The 22,630-nt window shown below is 44.0% G+C and overlaps 1 protein-coding gene across 2 annotated transcripts; it reads right to left on the bottom strand.

Moving 5' to 3' along the window:
* Nucleotides 1-18,913: 18,913 nt before the first annotated feature.
* Nucleotides 18,914-22,148, bottom strand: SP5 (Sp5 transcription factor). 2 transcript variants are annotated; one of them, XM_065927896.1, is made up of 3 exons: nt 22,018-22,145; nt 21,281-21,683; nt 18,914-20,584 (listed from the first exon to the last, which is right to left on the bottom strand). In XM_065927896.1, exons 2-3 carry the CDS (start codon nt 21,329-21,331, stop codon nt 19,442-19,444), a joined length of 1,194 nt encoding a protein of 397 aa, XP_065783968.1. In that variant the 5' UTR covers nt 21,332-21,683; nt 22,018-22,145; the 3' UTR covers nt 18,914-19,441. The 2 variants fall into 2 exon arrangements, 1 of the variants encoding a protein (XP_065783968.1); XR_010662244.1 differs by lacking the exon at nt 18,914-20,584 and adding an exon at nt 20,746-20,917 and having other exon boundaries at nt 21,281-22,148.
* Between the last annotated feature and the right edge of the window lie 482 nt (nt 22,149-22,630).

Raw genomic sequence — 22,630 nt, 5'->3', positions numbered from 1 at the left:
AATGTTGTTCTTTTTGCCAAGATGGTCATTTGTTTGGTTCCCTTGCTCTCTGGAGGCTGTCTTCTCACGGAGAAGGGCCCCGAGGCCCTCGCTGCTCAGAGCACCTAAAATTTCAGCCTCCCAGGCTGACTCTTCCTATTCTCCTTCTATGCTTTATTTTCCTTAGAGTACTTTTCATTATCCACCATACCATAATTCTACATATTTACCTTGTTTATTGTTTGTCTCCCCACTGAAATGAAAGCTCCATGAAGGCAAGGATTTCTGTCTGTTATGTTCACTGTGTTATCCTCAGAGCCTAGAGAACAGGACCTGGGACACAGCAAACTTTCAAGAAACTTATTGTTCAACGGATAATAGTATATGCACTGTATATACAGTACTATACACAATATATATACTCATGGATTTTCAAATATAGAAGCTGCACTTAGGAAGATAACAGAAGACAATCATGATTACAGAAGACAATGCAAGTGCTATCAACCTTAAGGATGTGAGAGTGTGATGCAGCAGTTTGGAGATGAAAGGAGGAGAAATACAAAGAAGGGAATGGATGCCAGTATCTTTATCCTGCAAAATATTAGAGACAAGAGGTACTCTTTCTGGTGATTGGAAAAAGAAGTAAAGTTATGAGCACCAAATTGAGAGTCAGAAGCAGAACTAAAAGAACTAAGAAAAATGAATTCTCTATAGGAACATGGGAGATGTGAGTGATGATGTTAAGTCATCACTGTGAGTCAGTAGAAAACATTGGCCATATCTGTCTTGGTCTGATTTCCCTAGAACACAGAGCCTGAGGCAAAGCTTAAGGGCTAATGTTTTATTAGGAGGTACAACCCCTGCTCTGAGAGAGTTAGAAGGAAGACAGACAGGGAAGGATTGGCAGCAAGTACAATCAGTTACTGCATTGATGAATGATGAGTTACTGCATTGGCCACTGCTTTATAAAGTGCCATGAATAACCATAGCTGGTTCCTCAGCTGGTGACTACTCAGTCATAAAGAAGCTCTTTGGGCAGGCTGGTTGGTAATGTTGTGCCTGGAACAATCCATCAGAGGGAGAAAGGTAGAGAAAACGTACCTACAATCTGCCTTTGCTTTCTTTCTTCCGCTGATCGGAATCTGCTGCCTGGAGAGTTGACTGTCCCACGCATGCAGGCTGTGTCACTGGCCCCTGCAGGAGCCACGGGGGAAGCAGACCTGTGCGTGTGGTCTAATGGCCTCCTGGGGTGGAAACAGCTCAGACCCAGTTGGTGACCACTGGGATGGCCTGGGCGGGGCGAGCTGAGGGACTGGGAGGAAGGTAAGGCTGAAGAAATCTGAGTAAATCCATATGATATAGCTGATATAACGCCCCAATCTGATAAATCAAGAGACACAGATACAAGCATTTATTTTTTTGGAGATAAGAAGGTAACTATTAAAAGAATAAAATCAGCAAAGAGTTAAAGTGATTGCCTCTGGGACAGGGAAGAGGTTGGACAGTAGAATGTTGGTTATTATTATTATTAGCTTTTCTAGACAATTGTTTCATGCATGAATTACATTGACAAAAATTATTTTTTAAAATCTCACAAACTCGGTTTTATTACTCCCTTTCCCCAAATTCTTCAATGATATTCCATTGCTTTTAGGACAATTAAACGTGTTGAACAAATTTATTTCCAAAGGAAATATTAGTTCTCAGACACTGCAGGTTAATATTCTTGCTATCTGTGTCATCTAAATTTGTTCTACTATGAATGTATTATTCAAATGCCAGGATTTTGTACTAATCCTGCCACAGACATGGCATTTAAAGGAAAAAAAGCGCAACTGGCCATGTTGAATTTCAGAGATTTCAGTTCTGAACTAAAGCCCCTGACTCTCAGGGGCCTGCAGGCCTCTCCAGCCCACTGTAAACTACGCCCTCCTGCTTTTCACTCAAGCCATATTGGCCACCTTTCTATTTCGTGGGCCCCCACTCTTCTTCCTCAGAGCTTTTGCATCAGAACGCTCCCTTCACTGACCATGACCCCCTCCCCACCCCATTCCTCGACACATCTACTTCAGTCTTTACACTGAGCTTCAGGTATCCACATATCACCTACATGATATTTGCCTTTTTTAGGTGATGCCAACTGTGTCATGCCAGGTTCCTCTGTCCATGGGATTTCCCAGGCAAGAACACTTGCTTGGAGTGGACTGCCATCTCCTCCTCCAGGAGATCTTCCAGACCCAGGGATTGAACCTGTGTCTCCTGTGTCTCCTGCATTGCAGGCAGATCTTTTACCACTAGTGCCACCTGGGAAGCTGGCATTTTAATCACCACCTTCCTTTAAACTGATACTTTGTTAAACATAAAGACATTTATTTTACAAGGAAACTTCATCTGCCAACAAAAGGGGAAACCAATATCATCTGTCATAAACTGCAAAACTGTAAAAAAAAAAAATAATGAGGATAATAATAATGCATTTCTGTATCACTAATGGTCCATGTAACATGCTTTGCAACACCCTAGACTAGTTACTTGACTTTTTCTTCCTCATCTTTGAGTTATTAGCTTAAATATTCCCTTCCCACCCTCCCACCCCAGGGAAATCTCTCTAACAGCTCCTGTGCTGTGCATCTTCCAGGCCATTGCTACACAACATTTAAGAGCCTACAATACCTGTGGTCATCTACCTGTGGGGTTATTTTTAAATAGCTGCTTCTCCCACTGGACTTAAGCTTCATGAGAAAAAGACGTGTGTCAATTTTGCTCACCTCACATCTCTTTATGTCTCCAGTGTGGAACCCATTGATAATGCTTTAAAAAGATGTATGGGATGAATAAATCAGTACCTGTATGACATCAACCAACTTCCTGTGTTTTGTTTCCATGCTCGCCAATCCATAGTCTAATTACGTGTCTCCAAATTCTTTCTGAAAGGAAGAAGAGGGTGGCCTGGGGTGGCAAGTCAGAATTATAAAAAATGCCTACAAGAGCATCTCCTACCCCGTGTGTCCTTATGCAGAGCGACTTTGTCACCCTCCCATTAAGAGATGAGTTTAATTCCCTCCCTTTGAATCTAGGTTAGGCTTAGTGACTCACCTGAACCACCTCATGTGACTTCCAAAGCAGGTCAGAAAAGGCTTGCAGCTTTCACCACTTTCTCTCAGCTCACTCACTGCCTGGGTGCGCCTCTCAGGACATGCCCTCACAGAGACCAGCCAATGGCTGTGAAGAGCTGTGAAGAGCCCAGCCAATGGCTGTGAAGAGCTGTGAGGAGCCCAGCCAATGGCTGTGAAGAGCTGTGAGGAGCCCAGCCAATGGTCGTCAAGAGCCCAAGCCAATTGGCTGCCAGCCTCAGCTGAGCCGGATCTTCAAGTACCAGGGCTCGGTCATCAGGATGGTGAGTGAGGCAGCCTCTAGGTGGGTCCCACCCCCAACCATCGAAGTTTCCCAGGTGAGGCCCCATATATTGTGGATCAGAGCCAAGCCATCCTATACCCTGTCTGAATTCCTGACCCACTCAATCTGTGAGCATAGTAAGATGACTGTTGTTTTATGCCATTAAGTTCTGGGGTGGTTTTTGCACAGCAGTAGATAATGAGATCGGAGGAGGCTATGGCAACCCACTCCAGCACTCTTGCCTGGAAAATCCCATGGACGGAGGAGCCTGGTAGGCTGCAGTCCATGGGGTCGAAGAATCGGACACGACTGAGCGACTTCACTTTCACGCATTGGAGAAGGAAATGGCAACCCACTCCAGTATTCTTGCCTGGAGACTCCCAGGGACGGGGGAGCCTGGTGGGCTGCCGTCTGTGGGGTCACACAGAGTCGGACACAACGGAAGTGACTTAGCAGCAGCAGCAGTAGATAATGAGATGGAGAAGGCAATGGCAACCCACTCCAATACTCTTGCCTGGAGAATCCCATGGACGAAGGAGCCTAGTAGGCTGCTGTCCATGGGGTCGCTCAGAGTAGGACACGACTGAGCGAATTCACTTTCACTTTTCACTTTCATGCATTGGAGAAGGAAATGGCAGCCCACTCCAGTGTTCTTGCCTGGAGAATCCCAGGGACCGGGGAGCCTAGTGGGCTGTGGTCTATGGGGTCGCACAGAGTCGGACACGACTGAAGCGACTTAGCAGCAGCAGAAGCAGATAATGAGAATAGAGTTTGGTACCTGGAAAGTGGGATTCTCCCATAACAACCCCCCAAACCACAACCTACCGGCTTTTGATTGGGAAGCTGGAAGAAGCTTGTGGAAACAAAGGAAAACCAATAAAATGAGAACAAGCAAAGGCTACTTATTCAAAACTTGAAGGAATCATCCACCATCATTTGCATTTTGGCAAACAGTCAAAGGCAGGCAGAGGAGTGGGGCAGTTTTGTAGTGGACAAAAGGGGAAAACTTCAAATATGCCGTGGTTGGAGGCTGTTGGCATGAAGATACAAACTAGAAGTGGGACAGACTAACACAGACTAACTAGAAGTGGGAAATCTTATGTGATTGGTTAGGATGAACATTTGGCTTTCACTGGTTGGCCCTAAATTGGAAGCAGGGATAAAAATTAGGGAAGCTAAAGTTATTAATCAAGTCTTGGTCATTTTGGGCCAATTGTTGCAAGAGGTAGCTATCTACTTTTCTATAGTCTGTCTTATAGCAGGCTGGATTTCTGGGCTAGTTACTATAGATAATAAGTTAGTTTCCTAGGCTGGCTGCTGCAGATTGTGGGTGAGAATTTTTATGTATTATCTGGCCCTTATCTGTTTGTATATTCAGCCCTCTCAAGATCTTGAGAGGTTTGCTAGTGAAATCTGGATGAACCTTGAGAAGACTGTCAGTGAAAACTAGAGAGATGAGGAGGAAATTGGTATTGGAAGGTGGAAAAAAGATGACCACGCTAAGTTGTAGCAAAAGGTTTAGCAACATCATCACCTGTGATAACATGAAAAATAGAAGATATAGCAAATGAACTAGTGGATCTGGCTAAGGAGATTTTCTGAAAGAATGCTGACAGTGTCAACTGGTTTCTTTTACTTACTGATGATAAAATATAGCTCTGCTTAATTTTGCAGCAACATTTAGAGGAAGTATAAGGAGCTCCAGTCAGTCTTTCCAAGCAGTAAATCATCCTCAGAGTTAGGCAAGACCCTCAGTGTAAAGGTCAAATCAAGGGTGCAATCAGGAAAACAGTGTCTCAGAGTATAGAAGAAGTCAACAGTGTGACTTTAATTTTTTTTTTTAAGGCCTCAGAAAGATGTAAGATGGTGCCTTATGAACCATTTCAGACAGATACATAATAGGCCTTTAAAGGACCTTAAGACTAGAAGACTCATCTCTTTGGTCCACAAGTCTTCAGACTGCAAGGAACTGCAGTGACGGGTCTGTGCCCCCAAAAGATCCTGAGACACCTGAGAAACTGCTGTGTGGATCTCAGAACTGAAATCCTAAATCACAATGGACAGTTGTATTTTTCCCCTTAAAGATTATATCTGAGGCAGTTTAATATTAAAATCATTAGTGTTCAAAGAGAACATTGTCAATCACAAATTTAGACTGTATAGAGAGTGGCATTAAATTGTAGGGTTTAATCCTGCATATGTATCTTAGTAGTGGTATTTTAGATGGATACAAAGTGAGGCAACTATAAACGAGGACACAATTTACAGAGGAAAACAAACAGACCTTATGAACAAACAGTACAGAAACTCTGATTTTTAAACCCTGAGCTGGGAAGGTATCTGGGATTGTTTAAACTCAAGTGTAGAAGCTGGCCATTAGCGCTGCTCCAGTGAGGAGCTGGAAGTAAAATGAAATCATTAAGTTTAAATGTAGTAAAACTGTTGGTTTTCACTCTATGTGTTTCTGTTTTTGTCTGTTTTTTAGAAAGCTTTCCCATTTCTAAGAGAAAGAGGTGGTGGTGGTTTAGTCGCTAAGTCTGACTCTTGCGACCCCTTGTACTGTAGCCCAACAGGCTCCTCTGTCCATGGGATTCTCTGGCAAGAATGCTGGAGTGGGTTGCCATTTCCTTCTCCAGGGGATCTTCCCGACCCAGGAATCGAACCCAGGTCTCCTGCATTGCAGGCAAATTCTTTCCCGACTGAGCTACGAGAGAAAGAGAGGAGTGATTAAACTTTACCCACAGATGGAAGGATTGGAGCAAAGAGGCAAACTTACATGATCAAGTCAAGGACTGGCCTATTTCAATCACAGTCCTGTTTGTGGATTATGAATCTTTTCAGAATACAACTAAGTTCTGTATCCACTGTCCAGGGGAAAATAAAGGTCCAGGAAGAACTTGGCATACAGTGCCCATTCATGGACCCCCATGTACAAACAACAGAATTCCATAAAGCAGTTAATGAACTTCAGGTTCTATACTTTGAAATGGAAAAAGAAATATCTAAAGGGTTCAAGAAGTAGACCATAATTGCATTTAAGTAATATAATCCTGTTTATAGAAAAGCAAATATTTATATTATATATAAAACAACAGTAACAGATTTTTTATTCTAAGTTATTTAACTTATATTATCAAATGTAATCCTCCCGCCTCAAAAATCCTATAGAGCCTACCAGGTGGTACTAGTGATAAAGAATCTACCTGCCAATGCAGGAAACACAGGTTCAATCCCAGGGTTGGTGAGATCCCCTGGAGAAGGAAATGGTAACCCAAAGCCTAGAAAATTACATGGACAAAGGAGCCTGGTGGGCTACAGAGCAGGGGTTGCAAAGAGTCAGACAGGACTGAGCATGTACGCATACCCAACAACCCCATAAATTAGGTTCTATCATTATACCTATTTTGCAAATGAGGAAACCAAGTCTTGGGGAATTAAGTAGTTTGTCTGAAATTATATAGCTAGGTGTGGGTACAGGCAGTTTCCAAACCCAGGAGACACACACACACACTCAAGCTGGAAGCCACATGAGATTAGGAACCTCTGGCATATTTAGCATCAAGGTCAGGGCCGGGAACAGTGCAGGAGATCAATAAAGATGTGTTGATTGAATGAAAGAACCAAAATGTTAACAGTGGTTATCTATGAAGGGAAAGGATAAAGTGGCCCTTTTATTTTCTGCTCTGTTTATTATTTGGATTTTTATGAGTATGTTGGTGAAACATTGTTAGTGTTTAATAAATAGCTATGTTCATCTCTATATTTTCCATCCCGCACACATACAGGCGTGTTCACGGGACTAACTCTCATCAAAGGGAAGCAGGTAGAAATAATGTGTCTCCTTTAGTCTGAGGCAGCTTATGAGACGAGGATGACTGGGGACCATTCCTCAGGTTGAGACTATGAGCGATCCAGCACTGAGGCTGCAGCTTTATCTCCCAGTGTGATCTTGTAGGGTAAATGAAGATGAATTTCAAGTTGTTGTTTATGACTCCCTGAATTATCTTTTTTGGTTTACTTGTTTATTGTATCTTTACTGCCCTACTAGAATATCAGTCTCCTAAGAGGAAAAAGCTTATCTGTCCTGTTCACTGTTCTGTCCCTAGGCTCATGTCACTGACACATGAGAAGAGCCCTATAAATAGTGGAATAAATGAATCACTCACTGACTAAAGTCCTCAGAGCATGGGCAAAGTTGGAAAGCAGTGATGGAGTTTTCCATAGCAACAGCCTAAGAGAATACCCTTTTGGGGGTGAGAACTCATTTTGAGGACTCCAGCAGACAGAGGCTAGGAGGAGCCAGTAAGGTGACACCATGTGACATCTTTTAAAGCGATGCAATTCACAACTGCCACGGGAAGAGTCAGCAGGAGCACTGCTAACGCCTGCCCCTGGAAGCACCGTGTGGTCCGCCAGGGTGCTGGTTATGGTTTAGTTACTGTAACAGACAGCAAATAACAATGGCTTAAACAAAATGGTTTATTTCTGTCTTAGAAGTCTAGCAGGTAGGCAGCCCAGGAAAGTTGGGCTGCTCTGCTTCAAGCGATGGTCTGGGGACTCCTATTCCTTCTGTTTTTTATTTTTCTAAGGTCCTTTAGGATGTTGCCCTTATCTACATGACTGACCTGGAGGCCCACCACCATTATATGCATCCCAGCCTCAGAAAAGGGGTAAAGAGGAAGGGGAGGACATGCAGCTTTCTTTAGGATGTTACTGAGAGTGGCGTTTATCACTCAGGCTCACATTCCATGGCTGGGAACTTAGTCACATGGCTACACCTGGCTACAAGCGAGGCTGTGGTGTGTCATCTCTAGACAGAGAGTCTCATGCCTCCCTAAAACCTGGGCATTACTACTGCTATAAGGAAGAAAGGAACGATGCATACTGGGGGGTAACTGGCAATCTCTCACCAGTGAGGAGGCATCATAGCTGATGCTGAGAAACTGTCCAAACCTAATGGTCTATATATGTGACTCCATTATTTTTTTTTTATTATTATTTTTGACTAGTTGTATCACAAGATATGATAGTCATCCTCTAAAATGGCCTCCAGTGATTCCCACCTCCTGGTATTCAAACCCTTATATAACCCCTTTCTCTTGGGTAGCCTTCTTCAAGTGAATAGAATGTTGATAGGCTGTACTTCTATGAGGAGATTACAAAAGATTTACTTCCAACTTCCTAGCATATTTTTTAAAAAATTGCTTTCCCAGCTTGCATGTTTTGATGAAGGAAGTGGCCACGTTGGAGGGACTCATGTATCAAGAAACTGTGGGTAGTCTCCAGAATATAGCCAATAAGGAACCGAGGCCCTCAGTCCAACACCCCACAGAGAACTGAGTCCTGCCAATAGTCACTTAAGTCTGGCAGTGTATCATTCACTGGTCCAGCCTTCAGATGAGGCCCTGGTCCTCGTCAACACCTTGACTGACTGCAGTCTCATCAGAGACCCTAAGCAGAGGCTACAACTAAGCTCTGCCTAGACTCCTGGTGCTCAGAATCTGTGAGATAATGTGTGTTGTTTCAAGCCTTTCAGACTGTGGTATTTGTTATGCAACAAAAGGTAACTAATACAGAGGAATCTCTGTCAAGACTGTTGCCAAATACTCTGGATCTAGCCTCTTAGGACTGCCATGCCTGTTTCTTCTGAGATATGGTCCGTCCATATTCCTGTGGTGCTGGAGAAGACTCTTGAGAGTCCCTTGGGCAGTAAAGAGATCAAACCAGTCAATCCTAAGGAAATCAACCCTGAATATTCACTGGAAGAACTGATGCTGAAGCTGAAGCTCCAATATTTTGGCCATCTGATGTGAAGACATGACTCATTGGAAAAGACCTTGATGCTGAGAAAGATTGAAGGCAGGAGGAGAAGGGGGCGACAGGGGATGAGGCGGTTGGATGGCATCACCAACTCAATGGACATGAGTTTGCACAAACTCTGGGAGATGATGAAGGACAGGGAATCCTGGCGTGCTGCAGTCCATGGGATCACGAAGAGTCGGACATGATGGGGCGGCTGAACAAGACCAGATACCTGTTCCTTCTGAGGTACGGTCTTTCCGTATCATCAGTCCCTTAGTCCTCCACGTGACACTCATCACTATCAGCTCTTTCCCATCAGAGAGGCTCTCCTTTTCTCCTCAGCTCTGGCTTCTTCTACTCCCTACCCTTCTAGTTTTTGCTTTTTGTTTCCTTTGAATAGTCACTTAGCACAACCTTCTATATGAGCTTAGATTTTGATAACAATAGTCAGAAAGATGCAAGGGGATGACTGCTAAGGCACTGGGAAGTTGAGATTGTCTCAGAGAAGGCAGGAGACTCAGGATACTGGGAAGGGCAGAGGGAGCCAGTCAGCAGCCTCCGACAACCACCTTACCTCTGCCCAAACAGTCCAGGGTAAAAAGAGATCCTGGTGTCATCCCTGAGTCTTCTCCCACTCTTCATGATCCTTAACTCTGTCCCCCTTTTCTAGGCTGCTGGGTTTCCAATGTATCATAGATAACTGTTGCTTCATTTGATCAGACATGCCCTCAGCTGTCTCCTCTGATAAATGAGAAGGTCAAACTGGATGATTTTAAAGTTCTCCAACTCCAACGTGTTAAATTCTCTCTCTCTAAGTACCAGTTGGGGGAATTTATCTGGTCACAGAGTGCACCCTTGATCTTTCAAGGTTCTGGGGAACTCCTAAGTAACATGCCATAGTCAGCATCAACCTAGCTTTTTGTTGTCTTTCACTAAGTGTTCTCCTAAAGCACCCCAGTGAAGAAAGCTGAGAACTGAAAAATTGATGCTTTTGAACTATGGTCTTGGAGAAGACTCTTGAGAGTCTCTTGGACTGCAAGGAGATCCAACCAGTCCATCCTAAAGGAGATCAGTCCTGGGTGTTCATTGGAAGGACTGATGCTGAAGCTGAAACTTCAATACTTTGGCCACCTCATGCGAAGAGTTGACTCATTGGAAAAGACCCTGATGCTGGAAAGGATTGGGGGTAGGAGCAGAAGGGGACGACAGAGGATGAGATGGCTGGATGGCATCACCAGCTCGATGGACATGGGTTTGAGTAAACTCTGGGAGTTGGTGATGGACAGGGAGGCCTGGCGTGCTGCAATTCATGGGGTCACAAAGAGTTGGACACAACTGAGCGACTGAACTGAACTGAAAGTACCCCAAATCAATGATGGACAGTTCAGGTTTGGAGGCAGAGAAAGAGGCTCATTCACTGGAAAAAACTTTCATTTATGTTACAAGCTTCCCGGGAACTTATAATTCATAACATCTTTCTGTAATTCCAAAGGTCAGAAATAAAATGTTTTTCAAAGAAATGTTACAAAATCATGCTTTGGTTTGAGAAACAGACCTGAGATAAGCCAATAAAGATTTGGTGGAGAAGGAGAAGGTGGGCTGAGGAAGATAGCAGAGAAGTCAGAGGAATTGAAGACTCTGAGTTTAGATAAATATCTACAACTTCCTAAATTTTGGCCTCCACCAAGAAGCCCTAGGGCTCTGGACTTGTTTTAAAATGGCTTTTTTTTTTTTTTTTTTTAAAGCAAAACAAAGGCTTGAAGCAACTGTGCTTGTGGTTTAGAAATGCCATCTTTGCATTTCTGCAGCATGGAGTGTACCTGTATTTTCCACTCATAGTGGTATAGTTTATACATGCCCTATGATAATTAGTTATTAATCATCCAATGACACTAGAAAACTAACCTGTTTATTTAGCTGAGTATTCCTTTAAAGGAAACAGATGTTGTTAAAAGTTATTGTCCTACGTTTGGGGGAAAATTCCACTAACATGAAATATGATTGGTGATTCAAAAACATAAATCTTCTGTGTATATTAAATACTATGATAAAAGGACAATTGTCTACATAATTGTATATCATGCACAGAAGAATCACTCTACAATTAAGACTATTTCTGTCTTTTCATCAGGAGTTAGAAGATTGTCAATTGAGTCTCTCGATTGGGTGAGGGATTTCAGCCAAGTGGCCTGTCCATTGAGACAGAATGGCCAAGTCCATTCTCTGTTTACCCAGAATAGCTTGTGAGTGGTAGGCTTGAATTTGCTTATTTCCATAGATTAATCTTATGCATTATTAAAGGTACAACCTTCTAAACTAGTGGTTCTCAAAGTTTAGCATGCATTGGAGTCACCTGTAGGACTTACTAAAACACATTTTGCTGGGCCCTTTCCCCAGAGTTTCTGATTTAGTTAACTTGGAACTGGACCCAAGAATCTGCATTTCTAACAAGTTCCCAAGTGATGCTAATGCTGCTGGTCTGGGGACCACACTGTCTTGAACTCTCAGCTCTATATAAAAACCGAAATGATTTCCAAATGCTGCAGGTGGAGTTTGTGGACTGTTTGTGAAAGCATAAATATTTATGGCATAAAATAATTTAATATTGTTTTACCTGCAGTAATTTAATTTCTCTTTCCTTTGTATTGTAATAGGAGGTTCATTAGTTGCTTTTTACTTAGGCCTGGTATTACATTCATTTGTGTACATGTCTTATCTCCTTTATGACTGTGAGCTCTTTGAAGGATTGTGTTCATCTTTGAATGCTCAGTGAACCTTAGTCATCAGATAAAAGGTGAATTGAACTTAGTTATGTATACATGTTTTGAATTTGTTTTGCCTGAGTTTTCTGCATCTAGTATTGTAAATAACAAATAATGAATTAATTATGCAGCTCATATTCTTAATTATATATATCAACATAACTGACTTCAAGGGTATGATGTCTTTAAATTTAGCTGGGTCAAAGCTTGTAAATCTAAATAGTTATATTAACATAATTATTGAAAAGTTGCCTATACTTTTCAGTTCTGTCACTGTACTATGAAATTTCCATACATATAAACATGACTTGGCGACATGCATCATGGTAGAGCATTTATGAAGACTGACACCCCCAGAAGTGTTATCTTCAAACACCAACATTAAGAGCATGTGAATATGTTCTGATATTACTCTGCAGAGAGGCTGACTGATTTAGCCCCAAATTACTTTGCTCCTCTTCAATGCCTTTAACTATATATTTTCAAAACCTGGATTTCTGAAAGCAGTTGCCAGAATGACAGGAATACCCATACTACTGTTGTATCTTTAGTAGCCTTAATAAAATATATTTGGATTTTTTGGTTTACAGATTTTAGACTTGAAGCATTTCAGCTTGAGAAGAGCCTGTAAAAATCCTCCAAGTTCAACTTGTTGAGGTCCACATCTCCCTGACTGCCAACTCATACTCAGCTTAGGTTTAAAAAGAAGAAACCATTAAAGAGAAGAATCAGCCTGGGGTAAGGAAGGCACTTTCCAGGGGTCCATTCTAACTTTGAGAAAGTGATCAAGCCTTTTCCTTCAGCTTCTACACAATGACCCTTTTAGGAACGTCCTATCTAAACAGGATCCTCCAAATGTATATTATACTCCATGGTCCTGTTATTCCCTCTGATCTGCTTCCCTTTCTCCCACTTCGAGATCTCCATGCTACAGACACAAGGGGACAGCTACAGCCCCGCACCCAGCTTCCAGCTCCTACCGCTCAAGACGGGCGGGCCTGCTATTCACAAGCCTGAATCGCGACTCGTGAAGGGAGTACTTTCTCCTTAGAAAACTCAGCAACCTTCTGCTCCAAACCCAGACTCAGTATAAAATCTGTCACCACAATGACTTTCTTGGCAGTTGTCTGTGGTACTATGGAGAGATGACATGAACTTCATCAAGGATCAAACAGAGGAGAATAAAGACTTTGAGACGAAATGAAGTCTCTGTCAAATATAAGAACATTAACAAGGAATAAAAACAGCTAAATGCTTATAGGTCCTTAGCTCAATAAATAAAGAGCTGTGTTTATAAATTAAGGTAATAGTTTTTTTTAATGCTTTTTACTAATTAAAGTTTATCCAACTGGGGATTAACTCAAACCATAATCCTCTACCATATTTTACAATTTTTCTCTCAATTGTGATGGAAATACTTTTCCATCACAATTGGAAGTACCATGATGTTCACAAATCTACAGTAAACAGCAGTCATATACTGCAAAGCTAAAACATGATTTGAATCTATAAATAGAACTCTAAATTTAACTCACTCATCTGTAAAATTTAGACCAAGGAATATAAATGTCTGTTAAAAAGACGATAGGTTTTAAATAACTAGAGTTTAGAATCCTGTCAAGTCCTACATAATAGAGAACAAAATAAAATAATAGGTATAAATACATCAAGAAAAGGACAAAAGACACATGACACAAAATGAGTTTCCATGCTAGAGATGGACACAGATATATCAATGACATGTGACAACCACAAGCAAAAAGACATACAGAATATAAGAATAAAACTTGCAAAGGCAGAAATAAGAGAAATAAGCTTTCATGGTACCTTGCATAGAGTTTTAGGAAATTGCTACTGAATACTTTTCAAATTAAGACACGTTTTCCCAACGGTAAGCATAAATGAGGATTTACCTTTGATACTTGCCTTGTGAATTGGCTGAAATTAAGCTGAGGGCCAGATGTTTTTCACCCGTGTTTCAGATTATGCTAACACAAAATCATTAGAAAGCAACCATGCAACTGAACGGTTTAACCTTTTTTAACTTTGTATTAAAAAATTTTAATACACTTATTTTTTAACCTTGTATTAAAAAATCAGGTGACATCTAGATATAGCCTTAGACCTCAGAAAACTTTAGTATATTTTTGATGTTATGGTTTTGGCAAAAAATGAAAAAAATAGTTTTTCTCTAAAACAAACTTTCATGTTACAGTGGGCAGACCAAAGTTTCATCATGCTGAAACAACTTTTTGAGAACTGAAACCCTGTAGATTTTTCATATACAGACATCCCTCGGCACACAATATTTTGATTTTATGATGGTGTGAAAGTGATACACATTCGGCAGATACCAAACTTCAGATTTTGATCTTTTCCTGAACTAGCGATATGCTGTAGGATATTCCTGTGACGCTGAGCCAGGCGGTGAACCAGTTACCAGACTGCCACACAGTCACCAGAGTAAACAAACAAAACGCAACCATCCTGTACCTATACAACCATTCTGCTGTCCAGTACAGGATTGCATAAACTGCATGAGACAACCAACATCTTAGTATAAAATAGCCTTTGTGCTAGATGATTTTGCCCAGTTGTACTTTGACCATGTTTAAGGTAGGCTAGGCTAAGTTAGGTTAAGTGTATTAAACGCAATTTCAATTTATGATATTTTCAACTCATGATGAGTTTATAGGGAGGTAACCTCATTGTAAGTCAAGGAAGATCTGTATCCAACTAGGAATTTGATTTATTTCCCCTGAATTGAATTTTGGTATTTGGTAGACAATCAAAATATATTAGTTAATATAGTTTATTATTGTGCAGAAACTACTGCAGTTCACATGCATGGGTTGAATTATGAATTAAGTGTCAAATACCCTGTTGGGGATTATGCTTCAGCATAATTACTAAAGACATGGAAGGAGAAGTATATAAAGTCTCAAAAGGGAAGTCATCAAAATGTCAGCATGAAAATGAATACTACATCAATCATCACGTGTAAATCTTCAATTGATAAAAAAATTAACAGTGAAACTGTGAAACTATTTTTTAAAAGTTTAAGATTGTCCATAACTGTTTAATTACCTCTTTGCTGAACAATATCACTTATTCATTATTGAAAGGACCATTATATAAGTTATTTTACAGTGTCCATAAATTAATTTGAACACTGCAGACTCTTTAAAAATAATCGAGGCACAATTAACACAAGGATCTTTATGCAAAAATGTGCTGAGTCTGAACACCAGAGAAAAATTTACTGTTTACACATATATTGAATGCCACATGAATCAGGTTACCATTATAGTAGCCCAATAATGAAACCTGTCATTTTGGTGTATTAGTCTATGTCTCATTACCAACATTCGCCTTTCTATCTAGCTGTTTTCCTTATCTGTTCCTAGTTTATTAAACTATTTTGGCACATGTTTTCATTTCAAAGCTGCCCTTGGTCTCATACTCTTCTAAGTTCCACTAATTTCATTACATATTAGTATGACTTGCTTTGAGTGGCCCTCAGTTTGGTACATTAGCAAAGCATAATTACATTTACCATAAAACAAAGCTTAAGGTTTGAATCTGATTCCCCAATCGATGATTTTCTAGTGAGACAGTGTTAGTTTATATAACTAGTCATTATTTAACATGGTGAGGTAACACAAATAAAAGTAGTTAGCAATTTTTGAGCTCTGAACAACTTAGTAGGTGTTAATGTAGGCACAGAGACCGCTTTAGTGACATTCTGTGAAACTCTCACAGTAGACCCAAAGCAAATGGGAAAGATGCTGCTTTAAACTGAATACCTACAAACTAGAAGTATTAGAATAGAAATAGATTGCAAATAGTGGTGAAAAACTGCCTTTTCTACAAATACTGTTTGACAGAGGTTTCTGCCAGAAGCAATTTCATCAATATTAATTTTTCGAATAGGTATGTTATCAGATTGACTTAAAGGAAAATAAAGCAACATATACAACACAGTGAAAAGACTAATACAATGGTGAAAAATGCAGTTGTATTTTCTTTAACATAATTTACTTTCATTACCAAAACTATTCCAAGTTAGTGGTCAGCTAAATGTAAATTTGCACAATTATTCCTCGAGAAAAGCAGAAAACTATAGAGTTGTTAACAAGTTCAGAAACATGTAACTCCAAATTACTTAAATTAGTGATAACTCAGTTTCTCCATGTTCTCACATTTTCGGTCAAATGGTTCATTTATCAGCTGTGTTAAACTTAATCATATCACACTTATTTTAGAATTTTCTGAAAGATCTTTATATTATAATAGAAATGTCTTTATATTATATTTGCATGCTACTAAAACAGTTGCTTAAAAAATGTCTATTGCCACTTGAAGCCATCATTAACATAGTTTCTTCACTTGGTTTTTAAAACTCAGTTGAATTGGGTTCTGGGGTCCTTAAGTAAAGCCTTGAATCCAGTTGGTGGATTCAACTGGATTCAAACTTTCTTTTTGGATGATGGCTAAATTCTACATAAAAAGTAAATTTTAGTTTATATTAACAGTAATTTGCTTCTGAACTTTTAAATTTGAATTTCATTAAAATTTCTAAGTGCTTAATTTACATAATTTATGCATATATTTCTTGCATACGATGTATTTTAAAATAATTTTTGGAAGTTCTAAGTGGTTAATACCATAGTAGGTTGCAGTTCAATGAAACAAATAGAGCATGCAGCAGCAGTTCACATTTTAACAGCTTACATAATCTAATACATTTCTTCACTGTCCAATTTGTATTTCTGAGCATTTATTAGCTTATTTTTCAGTATAAACATGAAATGCTTTCCTACACTTGAATAATGATATCACATTATTGTGACTTCCTGGTTTCTACTTGAATAATGGCATAGAACTTTTTTCTAAGGTAACTGAAACACAGATTTGCACTGACAGGAAGGAACAGTCTTTGAGTTGTACCAAGTTAGTCTAGAGCCTGTTTTTTTACCAAGCTTTTAAAATTTGCAGGTTCAATTAAGTAAAAGCATAAGAAAATGATCTGTCATCAGATGACTTCATTCTACTTTTAAAAATTATAAATATTGCATTTTTATATAAATTCCATATATTTTACCTTTCTCTTCACCATCACAAAGTTATAAGAAAACTGTCTTCAATACCTTATCTGTTTAGATACTAAATTCCATACATTTTACCGTTTTTTCTTAATAACAAAGAAAGTTATAAGGAAACTTTATCTTCAACACTTCATCTGTTTGAATGCTAAACAAACATAGCTGTCAAGAAGCTAGTAGATTCACTACAGTACTGCCCGTTGTATTTCCTTACCAAGGGCATTCTCTTTCACATAAGAGAATCATTTCAAGCCCAAAGGAAGCCCTTGGTGTTTCCACTCTCTAACAAGGATTCCTCTTTTCCTACCATCTGCCAAGAAACCTTTTTGGCTCTGAAGTCAACCCCATGGTTCAGGTGTGAGTTTCTGTAATTCTACCTAGAAATGATTCTCAAGAATCTTGCTGTAGATTAAGATCACACATTAGATGTATGTTAGTGTCACTGTGCAGCATCTTCATTACTATCACTTGCAAACTGTCATAGCCTTCAGAATTTAGGCAGCTCAAACTGCCCTTCCCAGGTAAAGAATTCCAATCTGTCATTAAATAATCCCCAAATCTCTAAAGAGAGTAACTGGTTCTAAGACCTATTCCCATAATAATTTTAGTAGTTATTACCTTGTCCCAAGTTACAAAGTAAAAATGCTATTTATTAGGAGTGTAAAAGTAATTTTCATCTCAATTATGTTGCTGGTTGAGTTTTACTTAATACATTAGGTCTCGGAGTATAACCCTCCTGCTTTTTAAGAACTTACCCCTAAGTTTGACTTCAAACAAAAGGCAAAGTAACACAGTGTGTTAACTGTGAAATCCTATCAATTTATATACACCTCTACTACCATGAAAAAAAAACTGTTTAGTTCCATGGAAATTTGGCATTAATAATGCCAGTCAATTTAACACTGACAAAATTGAGAATAATTTCTCTTCTTTGCTAGTTCTAAGTCAGAAGATTGAGGTTTCAGTTTCAGGTTAAAGACTCGTATTTGAGAAAACAGGAGCCAGCGGAATTGAAAAAAAAAACACTTGTAAACTTCACATTTAAAATTTCACATTTTAGAGACAGGTGAAAAACCTAGAGATGAGTATTCCTGGCTCCTCCCTGAGAAAAATCTAGTCTACTGCAGTGATTGAAAAAATAAAGTCCCAAGATACAAAAGGGAGCTAAACTTCCAGGCCTAGGGAGAAATTCCAAAGTGGCTATTGTGAAACAATACTGGTACGATTTCTACAGCAAAAGGATTAAGAGGAGAACAAGCAAGACAAGGTTGTGTATCATGACCGGGCTGAAATACAGGAGAAGCGCTTCTTTCCGGAGAAAAGACCCACCTGAAAAAGGGCCCCCAGTTACTCTGTAACTGTCCAGAATCTCATCTTGAACAGATCCTTGAGTTACTAGCACCTCTGCAGACCGCAGCATGGCCGGCTGCCAGGAGGAAGCCCAGCTTACCTGTGAACTCCGAGAGTACCAACAACCGGAAAGACACAGGCAATTCACCAGATAAAAAGATCGCGTACTGTACGTCCAGCAGGTATCAACTTTTAAAAAGAAGCCCGACAGTCTCCGGTCAAGTCCTAAGGCCGCGCGAGAAACTCAAGGTGTGATGGGAAAATCTTACCCTAACCTCTTAACCACAAAACTGACCCTGCCCTCCTACTTTTCGCATCTTTGTGCCCAACTTACGTGCCCAGAACCTTCCAAACCAAAGAAGCCTCGGACATAGGCAGCCCACAGGAGCCTTCAAATTCCTGGCGAAACCTGACCGCTTTGTAAAGCCTCCCGGAAGAAGAAAAGATCAAGTGAGACAGGCTCAGCGGGGTCTTGCCGAGGTGACCCCGGAGTTAACGTATTTATTTTCACGCTGCAACTGCTGATTGCTTTACAGAGACAATTCATGCTGTAGCTCTGCATGGAGCTGAGGACAAAAGTAACATTTTAATTAATGTTATTATAATTATTAAGAAAGCTATTAAATAACCTGTACAGAGCCCGGCCCAGTCCTAGCAAAAAACTTGAGCACTATTTCAAATCTCTCAAGGTCCTTCCGTTTTGATTTCAGTAGCGTCTGCTATACACAAAGGTCAGCCCAGGGTGGGTCCCCCTAAATGCAGGTCTCCCAGATTGGGGGGAAATGGTTCAGAGCCTCTTTTTCCTGGCGCCGAGCTCTCATCTCTACCACTCCTGCTCCTCCCGGATGCAGGGTCCCGTCCGCAGGCCGGCCAGGGAGCTGGAGGCCTGGCGTCGCTCTGGGAGGCGGGCGAGCAGGGAGGGGCAAGTGCCTCTGTTGGGTCTCCCCTTGGCCGGCTGCCCACAGCCCGTCCCCGCCCCCCCCATCCTCCCCGAAGAGGTGCTAGTAGGGAACCCGAGGCGGGAGAGGTGGCCCCCAGGTGGGCTTACAGGTCCCGCGGGTCCTCCCGCTTTACTCCAGCCTCAGCAACTTTGAGCTTCTTATTCTGGTGCGTCTTGACGTGCTTGGCTAGGTGGTCGCTGCGCATGAAGCGCTTCCCGCACTCGGGGCAGGCGAAGCGCTTCTCGCCCGTGTGAGTCCGCAGGTGCCGCTGCAGCTCATCCGAGCGCGTGAAGCTCTTGCCGCAGAAGAGCCAGTTGCACACGAAGGGCCGCTCGCCCGTGTGCCAGCGCAGGTGCGCCTTCAGGTGCGACGTCTTGCCGTACACTTTGCCGCAGCCCGGCACGTGGCACACATGCTGCTTCTTCTTGCCCGGCTCTGCCTCCGGGGCGCCGCCCGCCGCTTGGCAGTTGGGGCAGCGGCAGCGGCGGCACCTCCTGGCCGTGGCCGCCAGGGGGGCCTTGGTTTGCAGCAGCGCAGCGATTTGGCTCTGGTACTGCGCGAAGTCCGACGGGCCCAACACAAGGCCCCGCTGCAGCGCGGCGGCGGCGGCTGCAGCGGCGGCCGCCGAAGCGGGGAAGCGCGGCGCGTGGGGGCCCCCGGCGCAGGGGCCAGAGAGGCTGCCCCCTGGAACCCCCGAGGTTCCCGGACCGCTGCCGGCCTGCGGGATACTCCACCACGGGAGGTCGTCGGGGGCCGAGTTGGGGGACAGCTGGCGGCACGTGGGCGGCGGTGGCGGCGGCGGCGGGGGCAGCAAGTTGGAGTAGCCGGGGGGCAGAGCGGCCTGGGCCGCGTAGGGCACGTAGGCGGGCGCGCAGCTGGCGGGCAACGCCGCCATGCTCGAGGGCAGCATCTTGACCGGCGAGAACTCGTAGGGGTACGAGGGGTCGGCAGGGGGTGTAAGCGGCAGCTCGTGCGCCGCCCCGAAGGACGGCTGCAGGTGCGTTTTCTGTGGTGTCAGCCCCAGGCTGGGGTGCGGGGGCGGCAGCGCGCCGGGCGAGTGCGCCGGCATGTCAGCGGTCCACGGGTGAAAGAGCCTGGAGGGCGAGCCCAGCGCGGGGTCGTAGGACACCTGCAGGAAATCCGGGGGCGCCGTGGCGCCCGGCTGGCCGATACGGCTACAGGTGGCGGCTAGCAGCGCCAGGGGCGAATGCTTGCCCAGGTCCGGGGAGGCGCTGGGGGTGCGGTCCTGCATAGGCGGCGGCAGGGGAGGGCGGAGAAGAGACAAAAGGTTAAGCGCTCCAAGCGCGGTCTCCGGGTCGGCCCGCCTCCCGCACGCCGGCTGTAACACCGCCGCCCCTCCCCTGTCCCGGCTGTCCCTCCCCTGGCCGCCGCACCCTGCGCACGCACCCACCAGTTAGGGGAAACTTTTGTGCCCTCGCTACCTGGACGCAGAAAGCGCGAGCGCTTCCTGTTAAACTACTTGGTGCGGAGAGTCGCTATCCAGTCTCAGAGGAAGCAGGCAAAGTAGGAGGGGAGAGGGATCCGACGGGCCACTCCCGACTGCGCGGTCAGAAAGGGTCTGGAAACACCCACAGCCTGGCTGCTCATCTGCCTTCCCTCCCATCTTTTAAGCTCTCATTTCCACTCTACTCTCGCGCTCCTCCTCCGCCCGCCCCAGGAGGGCCCAGCGCGTTGAGCTGGGGCCGGTTCTCAGCGAGAGGCGCACCTCCGAACAACCCCCGCGTACGCGCGTCCCTCCCCCAGAGGCCACACTCTTGACACCAAGGTTGGGTGTGAAGTTGGTTATGGGCACCCTTAGGTCTCACTTCATTGGCACCCACCTAGCGGATTCTCTTTGAAATTCAGGGGGCACAGTACCAGGAAAGACCCAGACACGACCCTTCCCACCTTTCCCTCGCCCGCCTCCAAGCCCAGCCCTGACCTGGAGGAAGGCTTGCAGAGAGTCGTTCCGGAGGACGGCCACGGCGGCCATGGCTACGGCTTGCGGGCCGCTGGCTGCGGAGCAGGGCGCTGCTGAGGCATGGAGACCCGAGGGCGAGGACGAAGGGCCGCCTAGCGTCCCTTCCCGGCGCCCGCCCTGCGCGCTGGGGCCCTCCCTGCCCGCGCCCCTCGCCGCACCCCGCTCGGTCGCCCCGCGCGCGGTCTGAGCGCTTCAGGATCACCTCCAAGAATTTGATAAGGACTTTGCTGGGCCGCCAGCCAGTCAGAGGGAAGATTTATGGCTTTGAAGTTTGCCGCTACCCAATCATCAAAGAATAGCGGCTCTTTCAGAAGCGAAAGCAAATCCTTTGAATCCACAAAGCTCCTATGGTGTGTTTGTTGGTCTGGATAAAAGAACTGATTATTAGGGGGGATGGGAAGGGAGGAGATAAAGGCGGGACAATTAATGAAGTAATCACTATGTGGGAAATGTATATACACAAATAATTGGATTTTCCTGATCAAAGGGGGCCTTGCCGCCTGGAGACCCGCGCTTGGGTTGCTTGAGACACTCGATCCCCCTCTTCCCCCTACTCCCTTGCAATTAAAGATTTGCACCGAGGCTGCGCCCAAAGTGACAAAGTGTCTTTGTTATCTCCAGAGAAATCTGCCTTCGGCTTCCAGGCACGGGACTTGGAGACGAAGATGAGGGTAATTCTCTTCTCCCAACGTACTTACACACCCCACAGCCGGACAGCAAACGCAGAGGCCCGAGCACATCCTCACTCCGAGCACACCTTGGACCCGAGGGAGTTCCCGGGGCTGGGCACGGGAAGCCCCGCGCCCCGCCGCCGCGTGCTCCCGCCTCCATCTCCAGCCCGGCGGCAGCCGAGAGGCCGGCAGCTCTGTGACCCTGGGCGGGGCCGGGCGGCCGCCCAGGGCGCGGGATAGTAGCGCACACGCTCCAGTGCCTCCCGCCTCTGTTGCGACGTTCCTCCTGGCGATCTGGAAGTTCTCGGGCCACAACTTTTGTAAATAGTGAGCCTGGGAAAAACCCAGGCCGTGATTACTGCCAAAGCTAAGCTTGGCAGGACACCCAGGGCAACCCGAGGGAAAAATATTTGCTATCTCGCTTTTCTCTCTCTGGGCAGGGCCCTGACCTCTATGCGGCCCTACTGAAACCCCCAGAGATACTAGAAATCCCCACCGCCGCGCTAAGGCCCGCAAGGCGAGTGCGCCCTATTGCAAGCTGCACACGCCTGGAGGAAGGCTGTAGACGCTGTCGTTGAGCAAACCAGAGATTGTACGAGGGTAGCTCTCTAAGTGGAAAGAAAAGTCCATAAAAGCTGTT

The sequence above is a fragment of the Muntiacus reevesi genome, chromosome 3, assembly GCF_963930625.1.
Source record: "Muntiacus reevesi chromosome 3, mMunRee1.1, whole genome shotgun sequence".
In the NCBI taxonomy this organism is placed as follows: Eukaryota; Metazoa; Chordata; class Mammalia; order Artiodactyla; family Cervidae; genus Muntiacus; species Muntiacus reevesi.
Note: the sequence above shows the minus strand (reverse complement) of the source record. Positions and strands in the feature narration are given on the sequence as shown.